At 44.5% G+C, this 17,859-nt stretch overlaps 1 protein-coding gene across 1 annotated transcript in view; it reads right to left on the reverse strand.

Annotated features, from left to right (window-relative positions):
* The window catches only part of Mpp4 (MAGUK p55 scaffold protein 4), a 37,825-nt gene extending 23,825 nt beyond the window's left edge, over positions 1 to 14,000 (reverse strand). Inside the window, exons 1-9 of the mRNA XM_021164816.2 lie at positions 13,564 to 14,000; positions 12,360 to 12,481; positions 7,086 to 7,163; positions 5,921 to 6,001; positions 4,980 to 5,111; positions 4,474 to 4,555; positions 2,577 to 2,662; positions 2,152 to 2,223; positions 438 to 634 (exon numbers count right to left, since the gene is read on the reverse strand). Coding sequence (XP_021020475.1) covers positions 438 to 634; positions 2,152 to 2,223; positions 2,577 to 2,662; positions 4,474 to 4,555; positions 4,980 to 5,111; positions 5,921 to 6,001; positions 7,086 to 7,163; positions 12,360 to 12,481; positions 13,564 to 13,639 — 926 coding nt within the window. The 5' untranslated portion in view covers positions 13,640 to 14,000. The remainder of the gene's footprint in view (positions 1 to 437; positions 635 to 2,151; positions 2,224 to 2,576; positions 2,663 to 4,473; positions 4,556 to 4,979; positions 5,112 to 5,920; positions 6,002 to 7,085; positions 7,164 to 12,359; positions 12,482 to 13,563) is intronic.
* Between the last annotated feature and the right edge of the window lie 3,859 nt (positions 14,001 to 17,859).

Below are 17,859 nucleotides of genomic sequence, written 5' to 3' on the forward strand. Positions count from 1 at the left end.
TGCACACTGCCAACTGCTGCAGTCTTTCTAGGATTTCAATGTCTTACTTCTCCGTTTTCTGCCAATACCTCCCTCTTCACAATACCAATAATCTGCTGATGCTGTAATCCATCACGACCTCATCAACTCCTAAAGGCCTTTTAATACTATTGCTCTGGGGGTTACATTTCACTGGGGGGACTGGGTCAACATATTCAGACCATAGAAATATTTAAGTTTAATTTAGCCTCATAAGCACTTTTCTACCTAGCTGATATAACTATCCTGGTCCCTTAGTGTTTAAGAAGCTGAAAGTCTATCAGTAAGTTGACACTTTGGTTTATAGACCAGGGTGTTTATGTTCTTCCATCTGCTTGTGTCTTTATCACATACTCAGAAATGTGATGTCCCAAGCATTGCCTAGTGATCACCCTGTCGCCAAAAGTGGCCTGCCTTACCTCTTCAGAAGGTGGTTAGAAGGGATTAGCCCAGCACAGATGGCGAGGTCTGAGATTTTCCGGGCCTGCCACCAGAGGGCATCATTCTGGTCCACAATCTGTAGAATGTCCCCTTTCAGGAAAGGCAGTCCAGCATCCATGCAGGGGATGTCAGGATCTTCTTGGGGCCAGTAATCAATCATGGCGCGAACATAAACCTGACAGCGAGTTCACATTGGCGCTCTCAGAAGAACGCTTGTCCAGAACCACCACAACTTAAAACCATTGCCCTCACTCCTCTGCCTGTTGCTCTCATCTTTGTTCTCTACCCTTACCAGAAAAGAGTTGTTCTTCTAAACTAAATGCTGGAGGGGGATGGTTGCTGTTGGCATCTCTGTCACAGGGCTTAGAGAAATCAGGCTGGAGCTAGTCTGGAAGCTTCCTCCCTACTGGCTAGCACTAGAAGGTGCTAAGAAGGCTGCTGGGGAAGACTTGTCATTAACAGCTTTACTTACGTGTAGTAATACCTACCAAGCAAGCAAAGTGGGAGCAACAGTGGCAAGTCCGTTATGGCCGTAACCAACCACCATCCAGTCGGATGTGATGCTCACTCCATAAAGAGAGAGTTCACATTCAATACTGCAGACACAGTGGAAAGGCCTGTGGCTGAAGAGGTCAGAGGCCCTCGTGGGAAGCTACTGAGGACGTTTTGCTAAATGGATATGATGTGTCTGTCAAATCGCTTTCCCAATCCCCATGGACTAGTGATGCTGTCAGCTCTGGCCTTAGGAGTTTCTTTTTGCGCTGGCCAGCAGTTACTGCAGAGACTCTTATGTAGTCAGAGTTCGAGAAGAGGTGATTACTGAATGGCTAGCCATAAATGGGACACCTGTGTTAGCCTCTGCAACGCTCAGAGAACACTGCCGAGGAAGAGGCACAGGTAATGTAGGAGCAAGCAGAAGAAGAAGGGGTAGTGTAGACCCTGACTTATAGGCATGATGTAACAGTTGCACTTGACTCACAGCCACCATGATCACCTACATGACTGTGCAGGTCAGCACCCTGTGAGGGCTCATGGAGGCCTCATTCCTCCCCGCTCAGGATTTAAAAACAGTCAGTGGTTGATGGGAAGATTGAGGCATTTGCCTCAGTGTTCCTGTTAATAACACTGATGAATCCCATTCGTATAGACACATGCACACACGTACAACATACACACATACACTTACATGCACACACATACACACATACACTCACATGCACACACACGCACACACACATGCACTCTAATGCACACACACACATGAACATACACACCCACAGTCATGCACATGTGTGCATGCATAAACACACGTGTGAAAGCAGAAATGGGGATAGTTGGAAAGATAAAGAAGATTAAAGGTACATGAGAGAATAATGAGATGGATTGAATATGATCAAAGTACATTATACATATGTGTGTATGAAAATGTCATAATGAAACCCCATATCACAGCATTTTACAATGTGTTGTAGAACAGAACCATTTAGTTTAGAAATATTTTTGTGCAGATGCTCACTATTCTTGACGCAGCATCTTAATTGCATGGTGGTCCCACTCCCTCTGTTGTGTTCCTTTACCCACTCTCCATTTCAGATCATCAGCACTGAGAAACAGCCCGAATACTGAACCCTTGTCTAAAACAGAAGAGCGGCTAGGATTGTTATACACCATACTATTGCTGTGTGTTCTTACCATCTTCTGGCTGCTCACGGGCGGGGCTGAGACCGGAATCACCTTGAACATGATCGTACCACAAGACATAGCCTAAAGGACGACAAAGAGGAAGGGTGGCAAGCTCGGTTTTCCATGGAGCACAGGTGATGAGGGACGTGTGCGTGTGTGTGTGTGTGCATGTGTGTGTGTGTGCATGTGTGCGAGTGCGTGTGTATGTGCAGGGGGAATTGATGATCCTCAAGGAGATGTGTGGGAAGGAGTGTTTCCCTGCCTGGACCAGAACTCCTCGGTTCCATGGCAGCAAACAAAGTCTGGGGCTGGAGATGAAAAGCTGCTGGAGGTGGGGAGGGGGGGACCTTGAACACCATCACGTGACAGCACACATCCCACGGGGCACGGCATGCCACCTAATCACTAACAAAAGGCAGGCGTAAGACAGTTACCAAAATATGGATCACTTGCTCAGGGTCCAGGCCCTCTACTGAAACTCCATTCACTTCCACCAGTTTGTCTCCAGCATACAGCAACCCTATGGAACAAGAACACAGCCAGAGGAAGGGTCCAAAGAAAGAACACAGAAGCCACTGTTCCAGTGACCACTAGCTCATGACCCCAAGCATGTGTGAAAATTTTAAATTAAAAAAAAAAAAAAAACACCTGTTTGCCCCAACTTATACCACCATAACTGTCTGTGAGCACTGTATTTTCTACCTCTTTGCCAACACCAAGAGTGATTTGTTTGTTTGTTTTGCTACTCTGATGTTGTAAAATGGAACCAAAATACTGGCAAGAAGAACTCTAAAGATGTCTGGGACAGAAGGCTGAGGACAGATGCTCCAGTGTTAGAAGGAATAGAGGCTAGCCAGGTAGTCAGCTGTCGCTACAGTTGTTATAAATTTTAGGAGCTGTTTGGTGTTTTATGTATAGTCAAGTAATATTTAATTCATTCTCAGATTTTTGACGGGATTGAAGAGTAAGGGTAGTCTCATAAGCAAACTTAAGCTGTTTAGCATTGAAAGATACTGTATAGAGTTGAAAGCATGGTTTTCAGATGGTATTACAGGCTAAAATCAAACATAATTCAGATATAGAATCATAAACTCTCTAAGTTAGGAATGATAGTAGAGTATTTTATCTAACCTTTATCAAATAGGATAGACTAGATGTTAAATGTATGTTATACTCTGTGATTTACATAATTGTTGTGGTTGTACTCAACTTATGTCTGTGAGAAAAGGTTTTGTTGTGGTTGTGTTGTTTTGTTTTGTTTTGTTTTAATTTGGATAGAAAAGGTGAGATGTTGGAGATTGGTTCAAAAGCTTTGATTCAATTGGGAGCCTGTGTGTCCAGACTCTAAAGGTCCTTGTCCCCAATTGGTTTTTGATTGATCAATAAAGATGCCAGTGGCCAATGACTGGGCAAAGGGAGACAGGACGGGACACTCAGGTTATGAAGGCTAGGATGCAGGGGGAGGAGACAGAGGATCATCAGGATGCGGTGGGAGACAGAAGAGATTTAGAGCTGCAGGAGAGAGTGCCAACAAGCCACATAAGAATGAGGGTGGGTGGCTACTGGCCATGTCCCAGATTGGGCCTGGGGTAGCAGGGGAAGGTTTAGGAGTGCCCAGCCTTTGAGGTAGCCAAGGCATTTCTAAAATAAGTGAAGGTGTGTGTGTCTTTCACTCGCAGATCCAAAGATTCCCTGGGTGGGTGGCTGGAAGCAGGATCCGCCAGGAGCACAAATCAAGAGCCAAACTCACCACTACACTCCAGTCTTGTGTTTTATGAGTTTTGTTTATGTTTCTCATGCTTTTCCTTTTCTTTCTTTTTTCTAAATTTATTCTGGTTTAATTTCTTTATGTGCCTGTTTGTTTCCTAAAGAAAGAGATAAAAAAGGCATGGTGCTGGATGGGTGCAGAGGTGGGGAGGATCTGGGAGGAGACGGTGGGGAGGGACTGTGATGAGAATACAGTGCATGGGAAAAATATTGTAATATTAAAAAAGAAAGGAGAGCAAATATCTTGATCTATCACTACATGTTGTAGACATGAATTGTCTCTTCACACTGAAGCTGGTTAGTGTGCGTGATTACCGTGTGTTGATGTGTTAAAAAGCCTTGAGAAATACAGGAGAGATGGGAGGGTTCAGAGACCTGAGACAACAGCAGGATGAACATGTGGGGAAAAATCGAGGAGGAGTATGACCCATCAGGGAAGAGACAAAGACACAAAGAGGAAAGAAGGCGTGGGGGATTGGCAGTGAGGGACGCCACAGGCTCCTGGAAGAAAAGCTGTAGACTCTGTGTTTCCTGTCTCGCGTACACCTTGCTACCCCAGCTCACCGCTCCTCTCCACCAGCCCGCCATGGATGACCCTGGCCACCAGGATATCCCCTGTTATCTCGTGACGCTTGATGGTTGCTCCCTGGAGAGAGAATACAATAGAGCACCAATGAATTCTTACCAGCCTTCTATTAGTGGAAGAGAAGAATGTAGGCCAGTGTATCAGAATTGAGTAAAATACATAAAGGACAACTAACATATGTAATATAGATAGATAGATAGATAGATAGATAGATAGATAGATAGATAGTCGCATTTTCACCAAAAAAGAGTTTATATCTTGTTTTCTCAGAAAAGAAAGACACTCAATAGAAGCCTTTGCATCGTGAGAACATGATGAGCTGAGTGAATTTGAACCATAGGCAAAGTTACACCGGCTGTCATGCCGCCATCCCACTCTCTGTGTGACTGAGACGAAATTGCCATTCAAGTACCCATTAGCTCTAACTTACATCCCAACGAACCCCCGGCATAACCGTAAACAAAAGATGGAAGGATTTCCTCACCAGGGGCTGTTGGTTTTTCACCAGACAAACGATCCTCATTGCTTCTTCACTGTCGGGGATATTGTCTGGCAGTGGGGGGAGAAGGGGTTCAAAGTCTTTCTGAGCCACTGTGTCATGGGCACTCAGCAAGGCCTAGGGACAGAAGAGGGAAGGTAAGCAAATGTCGTGTGCGGCACATGTGCATCTCAAAGATGGTGGCTCGAAACTGTATAAGACACATAACCACAAACACAGGTCAGGCACAGCTCTAAGCAAATTCAGTAACAGTCACTTTAAGAGATAGGGATTGTCATCCCCCCCCCTTCTTTTTATAGACAAAGAAACATAGAGGTTAACATATAGGTGGAATATAGAGACTAAAAAGTGTACAGCAATCTCTTTTAGGGGCTGGAGAGATGGCTCAGAGCTTAAGAGATTATAAAAAATCTGGCTACTCAGCATCCAGCGGCCCTGAATTCTGTTCCTAGCACCCGCATCAAACGGCTTAGAGTTCCCTATGAGTCCAGTTCCAGGGGATCCAATGCCTTCCTCTGACCTCTGCAGACATCTGTACACAAGTGGGCACATACACAGATATACAAATGAATGGATATCCCAAGTTATTTCATACACTGTGTTCAAAGTTCAAAACCTTCCCTACGTGAGAGAAAGTATAGAGATTATTTATCTGAAACCAGATGCTACCCAGAATTCTAGCGGGATGGTATCTTTTTAAGAGAATAAGACTCCCTGGGAAGTTCTGGGTGCCTCCATGTACATATGGTAGCATCTGCTCAGTGATCAGTCAATGACAGGGGAGCCCCACATCTGCAAGTAACATCTGCTGGCTGTTCGTGTATAGAAACAGAGTTTATATCCAGAGTCAATGTTTTCTATCACTTTTATTTATTCTTCCTAGCTCTGTCTCTGATAAAACTCTGTCTATTTTAGCAAGTGCTTACCTTGCAGTGAGGAGCCTGGAGGACTTGTCTTAGCTCTTGGATCTCAGGGGAACTGGAAGCTTTGGGTAACAGCTCCAAGACCTGATGCATGATGGAAAAATATACAGCATACAATATTTTTAAGCCATGTGGCTCATGCCTCTAATGCTAGCTCTTGAGAGGCTGACCTGTGGGGATCAACAAGTTTGAGGCTAGCTTAGCTACAAGGCGAGTTACAGACCACCCTGGCCTGCAGGGGAGACCCTGTTTCCAAAAAAAACAAAGTGAAATAAAATATGTAAAAATTTCATCTTCTGGGGCTGGGGAGATGGCTCAGGCTTATGAGTACCTGCTGCTCTTTTAGAGGACCCACATCCTGTTCCTAGTCCCACTTATGTGGCTCACAGCTGCCTGCTATGTAAATCCAGCTGGCCTCCCATAGTCAGTGCCACACAGGTTGAAGAGTAGATGTTCTAACGTGATGTAGCTTCTTTTTCTGTCTCCAGACACAGGGCCTGGTAGGTAGATGTAGACCTTAACAGTCTTTGTAACAAGGGCCCTGACCTGTCATTAACTGAGACAGGAAAGGCTAAGAGAGGAGTGAGTTAAGGGGGCATGTTGAGGGCATGTTTTGCTTGGGGTGCCCATCCAAATTTGAGGAGGATGAGGAAGAGAAGGCAGTTGGCTAGCAGAGACTGGAATCCAAACAGAATCTACGTTAGAACTGGAGAATCATTACCGTAGACTCACCATGTTTACCTAAGGTCAGTTAAATGCAAAGGGAGAGACGGCCATGTGGTGAAAGTGTGTGTGTGTGTTAATTTTGGAAGACAAGTTTCTTTACATTAAGTTCAATGAAGAACTCTTATTAAGGGCTGGAGAGATGGCTCAGCAGTTCAGAACACTTGACTACTCTTCCTGAGTTCAAATCCCAGTAACCACATTGTAGCTCATAACCATCCGTAATGAGATCTGATGCCCTCTTCTGGTGTGTCTGAAACAGCTACAGTGTACTCATATACATAAAATAAGTAAACAAATGTTTTTAAAAAGAGATAGCTTTTATTAGAAGGCATACTCAGTGACCAAGTTTCCCCAACAGAAACTTCCATTCATTTACACAAACCTTACAGGTCAGAGGATATCAGCAAGGGCTCTCTGGCTCTTCTGGATAGAACCTCCTTACCTCACAGGCTAAGATCTGTGCATGAGTTGTAGCAGGAACTAGCTTCTTCTCTTTAAACCTCTGGAGGCAGTCGTAGACCTGCAGGAGGGTAAAAAGGGCAAATGATATGGAGGATGTGGCCAGGAACATTTTAAAGTAAAAGCTCTCAAAGGAAGAAACAGCCTAAGGCAGCCATGCTGACAGCCAAACAAGTGACACTATGTGACTCTAGGCTGAGTGAAATGCCCCCCACTGGAGGGCCCAGGGCTTCAGAAGTGTCACTTCTGGCTGCTACCAGGAAATGGACAGTCCTAGAACAATCTCATTAATGAAAAGTATGCAAATTTTCCTCTTTTTACAGTGAGGGAAATAAAGGAAAGATTTCTGGGACTGACCTCAGCAGGGATCTATACACAGTGTATATGAGGCTTCTCAAGGGAGGGTCTATGGAGTCGAGACCCCTTAGGACCTCTGTGCTGGACAACCGTGCAGGGAATGAACTGTGTGGCTCATGACCCACCAAGGATCCTGAATAAGAAGCCAGATATTCAAAAGGCACTCATCCACTGTGCTCTGCTCTTTGAAGTTGCTTAGTTCTCCTTCCTCAGGCAATTCTCCAGAGGGAATTCACTTGTGCAAATTCCAGCTTCATCCCCCCTGATCCCTGGGGAATCTTTTCTGTGCCACACCAACCCCAGTAGAATCTGTGTGACAAGTTTCACAGACTGAGGCAAAAACTTCAAAAGAAGGAGGCCTCCTGGAACCAGTTATGGAACTCTTGGCCAGAGCAAATTATTGAGCCGTAGTTCTCATGGCAATTTATCTGTCCTATTTTCTCTTATTCCTTTTCTTATTTACACGTTCCTGGTAAGCCTAGGCCAAGATCTTAAGCGAGAATAATGGGTAAGAAGCCATCCCTTGAGATGGGGTCACTAACATGACTTTATCTCTGGGAAAACCAATGCTTTACTTTATAAATCATTTACCAAATTATATAATAGTAATATGATAGATAAAAACTTTCCCAGCAACACACTTTCATATGGCTACGCGTGTGTCATCAGAGGTGGGCTTTGGTATGTGGTAAAGAAAGCCTTAAAAAAAAAAAAAGAATTAAAATAGTTTAAATGTATGTGTTGAAGATTTATTTAAAAAATCAGGCATTAAATGTTAAACAATAATTGACCATAAAGATTTATTAACCTGCTCTTGGAAATATGCCCCTAGCCTTGGATGACTGCCCCACTGATTATATCTTTTCAGAGTTGTAACACTTGGAGGATTTCTATTAATCATGATAGTACCTGTTCTGTTTGTGATTCACTGAATACGTCTTTTCAAAGTTGTAATGTTTGCTTGATTTTTGTGCTTTACTGTGCCAAATGATAATGATGGTAGTTGTAATTGCTTCATTGAACACATCTTCTAAGAGTTGTAATATTTGGGTTTTTTTAATGCATAAAAACCCATGCTTGGGAGTTGCAAAATATACTCAAATTCAAACTGCCTCTGTGTTTGTTTCTGTTTGTCACTGCCGAATTTTTTACCCACCTAACTTTCGAGGAACCTCATCCCAGGGACCCCCAGGGACCACTGGGGTGGTCCATGGCATTTCTGTATAGGATGAGGTCAGGCTAAGTAAGCAATGCTTGCTGGGCTTCACAGTGCTGTCCCTCATCTTATCTGGGGAGTCAGATTTCTCTTACAGGTGGAGAAAGGAGGTCCAAGAGGCAGTTTACCCTTTCCTATTATATCTGTGATGAGTGAGCTTTCTGCTCTTCTGTAGGGCTGGTACTCAGGTATGTGGAAGTGATCTATGCTGATTGACAGCTGTAGGGAACACTAAGCAAAAGAACCTGTTGATCATTTATAATGAGAGTAAAACTCCCCGGTCCTGGAAGGTGCTAGAAGGGGGTGGGGTGTAGGTGTCAAGGTCAGGCTAGGCACAATCTACACCCTGAGTTCCAGGCCAGCCAGGGCTAAACATGAGACTCTGGATCAAAAGCTATAAAACAATTGTGTCCTTGGTCATGCAGAAGATGTTACCACTTCAATTCTATAGAATATTAGCATACATCATAAGGCTGACCATATTTCAGGCTTAATTAGAAGAAACGCTCACATTTCCAAAAATAACTCCAAAAGGATTTTTCTTAAGAACACTTGTTCAGAAAATCTACTTTATATGATGCACAGATGTTTGTTTGGTTTTGGTTTTCGAGACAGGGTTTCTCTGTATAGCCCTGACTGTTCTGGAACTCACTTTGTAGACCAGGCTGGCCTCGAACTCAGAAATCCACCTGCCTCTGCCTCCCAAGTGCTGGGACTAAAGGCGTGCGCCACCACTGCCCGGCGGTGCACAGATTTTTAATCAAATTAAAAGGATTCTATCAAGGTAAGAAAATGTTATGAGTTCCAAAAATGTGGATGTTTTACTTCTTGATTTTAACAAAAGAGGAATGATGTTTTGTTATAATATTTTTTGTTTTGTCTTTCTTGAGACACAGTTTCACTATCCCTGACTTGCCTGAAACTGACTGTGCAGACAAGGCTGACTTACAGAGATGCACCTGCCTCTGCCTCCCACGTGCTGGGATTAAAGGGATATTCACCATCCCTAGCCAGGAGTGGCTTTTTATAAAAGCGTTCTTATTTGTCCAGCGTTGTTGGCCTTAAGGACAAAGGATTGTGGGGCCATTGTGGATATGGTGGCCATTGTGATAACTGATTTGTGATCACAGGGACTTCCAAAAGAAGTTGGAGACAGTAAAGAAAAGAGCAGACATAGTTTTTCATTCCTAAATGCTTCCAAAGCAAACAGGGGCATGTCTATGTCTGTCTGTCTCTCTGGATGTATGTGTGCCTGTCTGTCTCTGTGTGTATGTGTGTCTGTCTCCCCCCTCTTGTGTGTGTATGTTTGTGTATCTTTTCTTCCCCCTTTTTGGAGACAGGGTCTCATTGAAGACATCCAGGCTGTCTTCAAATTGACCTTGTAGTCATAAATGACTTTGAACTTCTGATTATCTTGCCTCTCTCTCCTAATTGCTGGGATTAAAGGTATGTACCATCTCACTGGTGTAAGCGGTTTGAATGAGAATGACTTTCATAGGTTCATATGTTTAAAATTTACTCACTAGGGAGTGGTATTGTTTGGGAAGGGTTAGAAAATATAACTTTGTTGGAGTGGGTGTGGCCTTGTTGGAGGAGATGTGTTACAGGGGTGGGCTTTGAGGTTTCAAAATCCCATGGTATGCCCCTCTCTGCCATCTGCCTTAAGATCAGGATATAAAACTCTCAGTTCCTGCCTCAGTGGCATAGCTATTGTGTCCCATCGTGAAAATCCTGGACTCACCCTCTAAAACCATAAGCAAGCGCCCCGTTTGCTGCTTTGGAAGAGTTGCCTTTATCACGGTGTCTCTTCACAGCAAGAGAACAATAACTAGCACCCCTGTTTTACAGTGATGGGGTCTATCCCAGGGCTCTGTGCATGTCAGGCAGGCACTTTACAGAACTTGCTGTACCACCAAAAGTGATCCCAGACAGAACAGAGAAGAGTCAAGCACTGGTGAAGGAGCATGTGCAGTGTTGGGCCACCCCATTACTCTCTGGAGAAGGGGATCAGTGATGATGAGGCTGAGAAAGAGAAAGGAGAGAAAGGTAAGGACGATGAGAAAAGACCTAAGCTTGAAGATTCTGGATCAGGTGACGAGGGTGTCACTGGCAAAGATAAAAAGAAGACTAAGGACAAATACATTGATCAGAAGAACTGAACAAAGCCAAGTCTGCTTAGACCAGAAACAGTGATGATGTCACTCAGGAGGAATATGAAGAGTCTTTAAGAGCCTCAACACTGACTGAGAAGACACTTAGCAGCCAAGCGCTTTTGTGTAGAAGGCTAGTTGGAATCCAGGGCATTGTTATTTATCCATTGGCTTGCTCCCTTTGACCTCTTTGAGAACAAAAGGAATGACATCAAACTATGCCCTTGTGTGTTCATGGTGCGACAGCCGTGATGAGGTGATACCCAAGTATCTCAGTTCACCCGTGGCATGGTTGATTCTGAAGCCCCACCCTTTAACATCTCCAAAAACTGCTCCAGCAGAGCAAACTCTTCAAAGTCATCCAGGTCTTGAAGCTGGAAGAAAACTACAAGAAGTTTTATGGGTATTCTCTAAGAATCTAAAGCTTGGAGTCCATGAAAGTTCCACCCACCAGCTATGCTTCTCTGAGCTACTGTGCTGCCATACCCTCTTAGCCTGGAGAAGAGACAGTGTGTGTGTGTGTGTGCTACAAGGAAACACAGCAGTCTGCCTACTACATCACTGGTGAGAGCAAAGAATGAGAGGCCAACTCCACCTTCACTGAGGATGTGGGGAAGAGGTCTTTGAGCCTCTTGACAAGTTTGGCAGCTCAAGTTGTTGATGGGAAGAGCCTGGACTCTTAAACATCCAAAGGTGTTCTGGAGCCACCAGTAAGAAAAATGGAGGGCAGTGACTCAAGTTTTGAGAATCTCTGAAAGATCATGAAGGAGAAGATGGAGAAGGTGACAATCTCCAATAGGCATGTATCCTCACCCTGCTACCCTGTGATGAGCACAGTAGCTAGACAGCAAACACAGAGCAGTTCACAGAGGCCCAGGCACTATGAGACAACTCTATCGGGGGCTATGTCATGGTCAAACAGCACTTGGAAATCAACCCTGACCACCCAGTTATGGAGACCCTACAGCAAATGGCTGGGACTGGCAGAAGCAAGGTTGTCAAGGACGTGGAGGCAATGTGTTAAAGCTGCACTCTTCCTTCCTGGCTATCTCCTGAGGAACCTGAGATCCACCCACCCATGATCACAGTGGGCCTGGGTACTGATGATGATGGGTGATAGTGGAGGAGTCCAGCCATTCCTGTTCCTGATGATGCTGAGAATGCATCTCACGTGCAAGCAGTTTAGAGTTCCCCCTGGAAACCCTGTGACCTATGCACAGTTTTTCCTATGGATCCTCAAGCAGCCATGACTGGCCTTGATCCACTTGGCTCTCTACTTCTGTTTTCTTCTTCCCTGTTCTTTTATAGTAAGACAGGAAATCCTCCTCTACCTGACAGTAAGGTTAGATGTGTTGAATTGGGGTTTTATGGAAGTTTTTTCTCAAATTAAAAGTATGCAAAAATAAAGAAGCAGTTTTATTTTAAAAAGCAAATAAAATAAACCAACACTTTTTAGCATAGCTTTACAGCAACCTGAATGGTCTAATACACGGGCTTTTGCTATCCAGAGCAAAGAAAGGCTTTAAGCACTCACCTTGAGCAGAGCCTGCAGCCATGGTGAATGGAGGAGGTCATATAAGAGACACAGACCATTCACATCTCGGCTGTAGAAAAGGCTCAGTTCCTGCAGTAGGAGCCTCAGGATTCCAGAGAGACCTAGAAAAGGTCAGAGGGCAGCTGGCGGGTAAGGGCAGCAAGGAAGATGTTGTGACCGGGGCTTCTGTGACTGCTGAGTTTGCCAGGTACTCCGTACAAGGGGACAACGCAGGGCTTAAGGCTCCATGCCCTGTCCTATCATTTATGTAACAAACTGTGAAAATTTTTCTTTTGTAAACTGCACATAAGCTAGCACCCTCTTGGAACTGTGCCTAACATGAGACACTGAGACTAACACAATGTTCTCCACTTCCACCTTACCAGGCAGGAACTTGTCCCTAAACCATGCGGGTGTTTCCAGGGCCTTCCTTCTCCAAGTCAAACACAGTTGGTTTTGTTCATTCTTTCTAAAATCATTTATTGAAAGTGTTACTGAAAACCTCTCCCATTAGACTTTAAAAATTTAGAGTTACATTGCATTATTTATTTGTGTGGGACAAGGGGCACACATGCCACAGCAATTGGGTAAAGGTCAGAGGACAACTTGTAGGAGTTAGATCTCACCTTTGGCCCTGTGGATCCCAGGGAGAGAAAGCTCATGTTGTAAGTCTTGGCAGCAATAGTCTTTGCCCAGTGAGCCATCTGGCCGCCCTCCCATTAGATTTTACTTACTTAGCTAGCGTGTGGAGGTCAGAGGACAGTTTGAGGGAGTTGATTCTCGCCTTCTGACTCAGGTCACTAGCATCCTCACTCACTGAACCTTTTGCCGTTCCTTCATTAAATTTCCTGATATAACTATCAATCATCTACCAAGTAAAGGAACTACATGTAGAGTAAATCATTGACTTTTTCTTTATAAAAAAAAAAATCTCTTTTTAACTGTTACTTTGGATGCGAACAAGTTGTGCAGTTCTGAGTTTTCTATAAACCAGTGTGGCCTGGTGGGGCTCAGACCCTTTGGTGGCAACGTCTTCCTTGCACTGACAATGGCTTGCAGAACTATCAACACTGGCTCTAGTGGACAAAGGCACAGAAGAAGCTTCCTGTGCGGATGAAGGCAAGTCACCCTGTGTGCTTGATCACGTACTCAGATATTACCAACCATCTCTTCTGGCCTAGGAAGGAACTCTGGAGACACATACCATTCTCAGGATTAGGTGGCGTGGAAAGAGCCCTGTCCTCGTCGGTCAGCTCTGCATCTCTGTCAGACTGTCTCATCCTCCCTGCTGGAGCTTGGAAAGGAAGTCAGGAATAAGACGCAAATCGACAGATGGCGTATTGTCACTTGGCCACAGCAGCCGGTGCTCAGCACTCTGGAGCATATTTTCAACAATATTCTGCAAGCCTAGCACTAGGGCACAAACACTAGGATGTGCATCAGGTAAAACAGCCTTGTCCTATGATATTCCTATCCAAATCAGCTGCTGCTAGCTGTGTAAAAGAGAAAACTATTCTCCCACAAACACTCCCCTACCCCACCTTTCGTCTTTAATACATTATTTTAAATTGTTTACATACACAGTCATACATACACTCACATGTGTATAATTCAGTTTAGCTTAGAGGTCAGAGGATAGGTTTCAGGAATCAGTTCTCTCCCTCCACCATGTGGGTCATAGGGACCAGTCTCAGGCTGTCAGCCTTGTGGGCAAGTGCCTTTACACAGAGCCATCTCAGCAGGCCATCCATCTCTTATAGTAACGGGCAGGTCCTGTTTTATCTACCCGCTTTCCATCTGTTTGCCTGGGTGAATTACACACTGGTGAGGGCTCAGAGGGCCTCCCTGGCCTGAACACACACTGATGCTCCATTCTGCATGTCGCACTTTGTGGTTCTTCATGGAGCTTGCTGATCAGTTGCACAATTCCTGTTAGGCGACTGTATGGAACTCTGTGACACAGGTTACTGTCCTGGATGAACTCTGTGACAGTTTACTGTCCTGGCATAGTCTTCTAACCTGGAGACAATGTAACGGTGATCTGGCTATTTTTCCCCACACAGCCTTTCTGCTCCACCTTACAACCTGTCTAAATCCTAGATGACAGTCCCTCGGACATTTTGCATAGATTGAAACATATGGTAGCTCATTGTATCTTACCCTATCAATTTCAATACTCATCTATAGCAAACAATTTAAACTATTTAATTTAAAAAAAAAATAAAATGCTCTAGATTTATTTACTCTCACAAAATGAAATCCAAAATGAGTGGCCTGGTGGAATAGAAGTTTCTGCATTGCCTGTTTGACAGTGTTGAGGCAGAGACAATCCAGACTTGGGTCAGCCTCATGTGAAGGGCCCACCAGCACCCTGGCCCAGCCCTGGGGCGCACATAGCACTCACCTATCTGCTCCAAGATGGTGCATTTCCAGCGGTCATGTTTACACCTCAGCCAGCAGGATGAGGACAGGGTGAAGGAGGCAAGGGCAAAGGGAAGGTAGGGGTCTCAGGGAAAGGCTTGGAACTTGTTCTATGTGAGAGATAATCACTGTCCCTGCAGAAGTGCAAGTGTCTAACTTCACGTCACTGAAGAAACAAACATAAACCAACCCCAGAATGACCTGAACGTAGAACTCAACTTTTCAAGCAGTGGTGGCACACGCCTTTAATTCCAGCACTCAGGAAGCAGGGGCAGGTGATTCTGTGAGTTTAAGACCAGACTAGTCTACAGAGCGAGTTACAGGACAGCTGGGGCTACACAGAGAAACCCTGTCTTAAAAAACACAAAAACAAACAAAACAAAAAAAAGTTTCTTCTTACAAACACAAAATAGTTTGCAAGAAACCAATAAATTTGAAGAAATGTTACCACCATAATTAAAGAATTAATTTAAGGCATTGCACATTAAACCTTACCAAGTAGTCTACCAAATCAGAAAATCATTCTATCAGCGCTAATCCTGCTTGTGACTCAGGAAACCACTACAACAGCACTCCTGGATTCTATCTACTCCTGCATTCAAAGTTGCTACATCCTTTCAGGGTTTTGTGTAGGTTCACATGTGTGCTTCTGTGCTATCCACACTTAAATACACAGTATCTTACGATCAGCTATCTTGGTTTTGGTTGGTTTCCTGTTTGTTTGGTGACAGAGTCCCATGTAGCCCATGCTGGCCTCAGACCTGCTCTCTAGTCAAGGATCACCAGATGCTCTCATCCTCCGGTCTCCACCTCCCAAGGACTGGGGTTACAGGCATGTGTGACCACAAATGGTTTATGTGGTGCTGGGAACTGAACCCTGGACTTCACATATGCCACACAAGCATTCTACCAGCTAAGGTGTATCTTTCTTTACCTTATCCTTTTTATTACTGGTAGGGCATTATGTGGATTTAAATAATAACCTTATGTGTTTAAGTGCTTTGGTTTGAACTGCCCCAGAATGAAGGATTCTAGACAGGTGATTTATAGGGTACTGAGGCAGGGAATAGGAAAAGGCAATTAAAAGCTCTGTTAGAAAGCAAGTGGTCACCGTGAATACCTGGAATGTACGCAGCATTACCTTAGAATTCAGCTTTGGGTCTTTGCAGTAGCTCAGCAGGAAATGCATTCGCTGCCAAGTCTGATGACCTTGAACCCACATGGTAGGAGGGAGCAGTTTTTAGTTGTTCTCTGACCTCCACAAGCACTCTGTACTCTGTGGCACCAGGGCTTCCACAAACGCATGCGCGCACACTCACACACAAGCGTGTGTACACACACACACACACACACACACACACACAATTAAATTGTAATTAAACATTATAATTAAAACATTTAAAGCATTTCCTTCTGCTTTAAAACAATTGCTATTCAAAGTCCTGACCTCTTACCCACTAGGTTTGTTTTCTAAAGTATTTTTCAATATGGAAATCTTGAAAAAGCCCACATGCAACCCTCCCTGAGAAATGGCCTGCTGGCTTCCTCTGCATCCAAGGCCCTCAGAGAAGATGGGACAGTTTCACTTGAACTCTTTGACAACGCACTGTGCCACACTTAAGAGATGGTACTGTATGACAGTCAACCACTTTAAAACAGACTATCCACGATTATCTGTAAAGCTGCTGCAGGTGCCTTCTGGAAATGCGGGATTTGCGAGCAGACTCTTACCTGTAAGGATGAAAACACAGCGTTGCTCCTGGCAAGAGAGAAGCAAGCAGGAAACACCAGCCGACTGCTACCTGATGCTCTAGAGAAAAGCTCTGTGCATCCTCTTTGGCGTAATCCTGCCCTTGCAGGCTAACCCTGGACCTCTTCTAAGCCTCCCAGCAGCCCTAGCTGTCCCTGCAAGGGAACATCTCATTTACATTATCCTCCACCACAGTGAGCTTTCTCTCACATGAGTACTACACTCCCATACAAGCCCTTAATATTTCTGTTGACTGTTTCCAGATAACAAACACCAACCGCCCCCCTTCAAATCTTCTTTCCTACTTTTAGTTTTTTGTTTTGTTTTTGAAACAGAGTCTTACGTAGCCCCGGTGGCCTCAAACTGTGTGTATAACCAAGGATAACTGAACTTCCTCCACCCGCAAGGGCTCAGACTACAAAGGTGTGCCACTACACCCACCAGAGGCTTTTACTTTTTTTAACTTCAGCTTTCCAAAGCCTAATGCAGAACTCATCTGCAGGGCATAGGCAGTGGGAAAGAGTAGCGGAAAGTCGGGAAGCTCTGGGTTGGGGTCCCAGCGCAGACACAGCAAACTACTGTTATTCACCCACCAATAGGGAGAGGGAGCCCCCAGACTGGCACTCTGAGGGCTGCTGTGAGTTACATAGGTGCTGGTATTTCTAGTCATTTCTGGAGATTTAGGGTTTACACACACACATGAAAATTTATTGTTTTAAGCTGCAACTCAAGAACTGTGCAGAATGAGGAAAATACAGTGGTTAGGCAGCTTCTTAAAACTGAAATTAGAAGGTTGAATTGCAATGGGTTCTCAGAGATGAGATGGCATGCTGCCATTTGAGAATTTCTCTGGTCCTATTGTCCAAGTTTTCATCCATTTCCACTATTAGCCCCTCCCGCTCTTCCTCTGAAGGAGGTAGGTGTTCAATTACTTTGGCTTTACTAGCCAAATCTGGCATTTGTGTCTTGGCTCACAAAGTGAAAAATACACGAAATGGGAAATCCTCAAAAGGGAGAAAGAGTCGGTCCCTCTCCACAGGGAGCAGCTCGTCCTGGCAGTTCCCCTAGCCCTTCCCCAAACAAAAAAAGCCCACACTGTCTTACTCAAAGCAGCAGTTTTCCTTTGAGACCTTTGTCTTTGGGTTATTGGGATCAGAATTAACTTGCTCTTTGCCAGAAATTGGCTAGTAGTTAAGTGAATTAAAAACCTTGGGGTTCCTGAGGTCTGAGGCATGGATTACAATGTGGAGAAAGAATACTGTAAGCTGAGCACCCTTTAAAGTGTAGTCTGCCCCATGTCATTTCTTCCACAGTCATAGAACAGCTTCG

Source organism: Mus caroli, unplaced genomic scaffold, assembly GCF_978045245.1.
Source record: "Mus caroli unplaced genomic scaffold, Mus_caroli_1 scaffold_1, whole genome shotgun sequence".
In the NCBI taxonomy this organism is placed as follows: domain Eukaryota; kingdom Metazoa; phylum Chordata; class Mammalia; order Rodentia; family Muridae; genus Mus; species Mus caroli.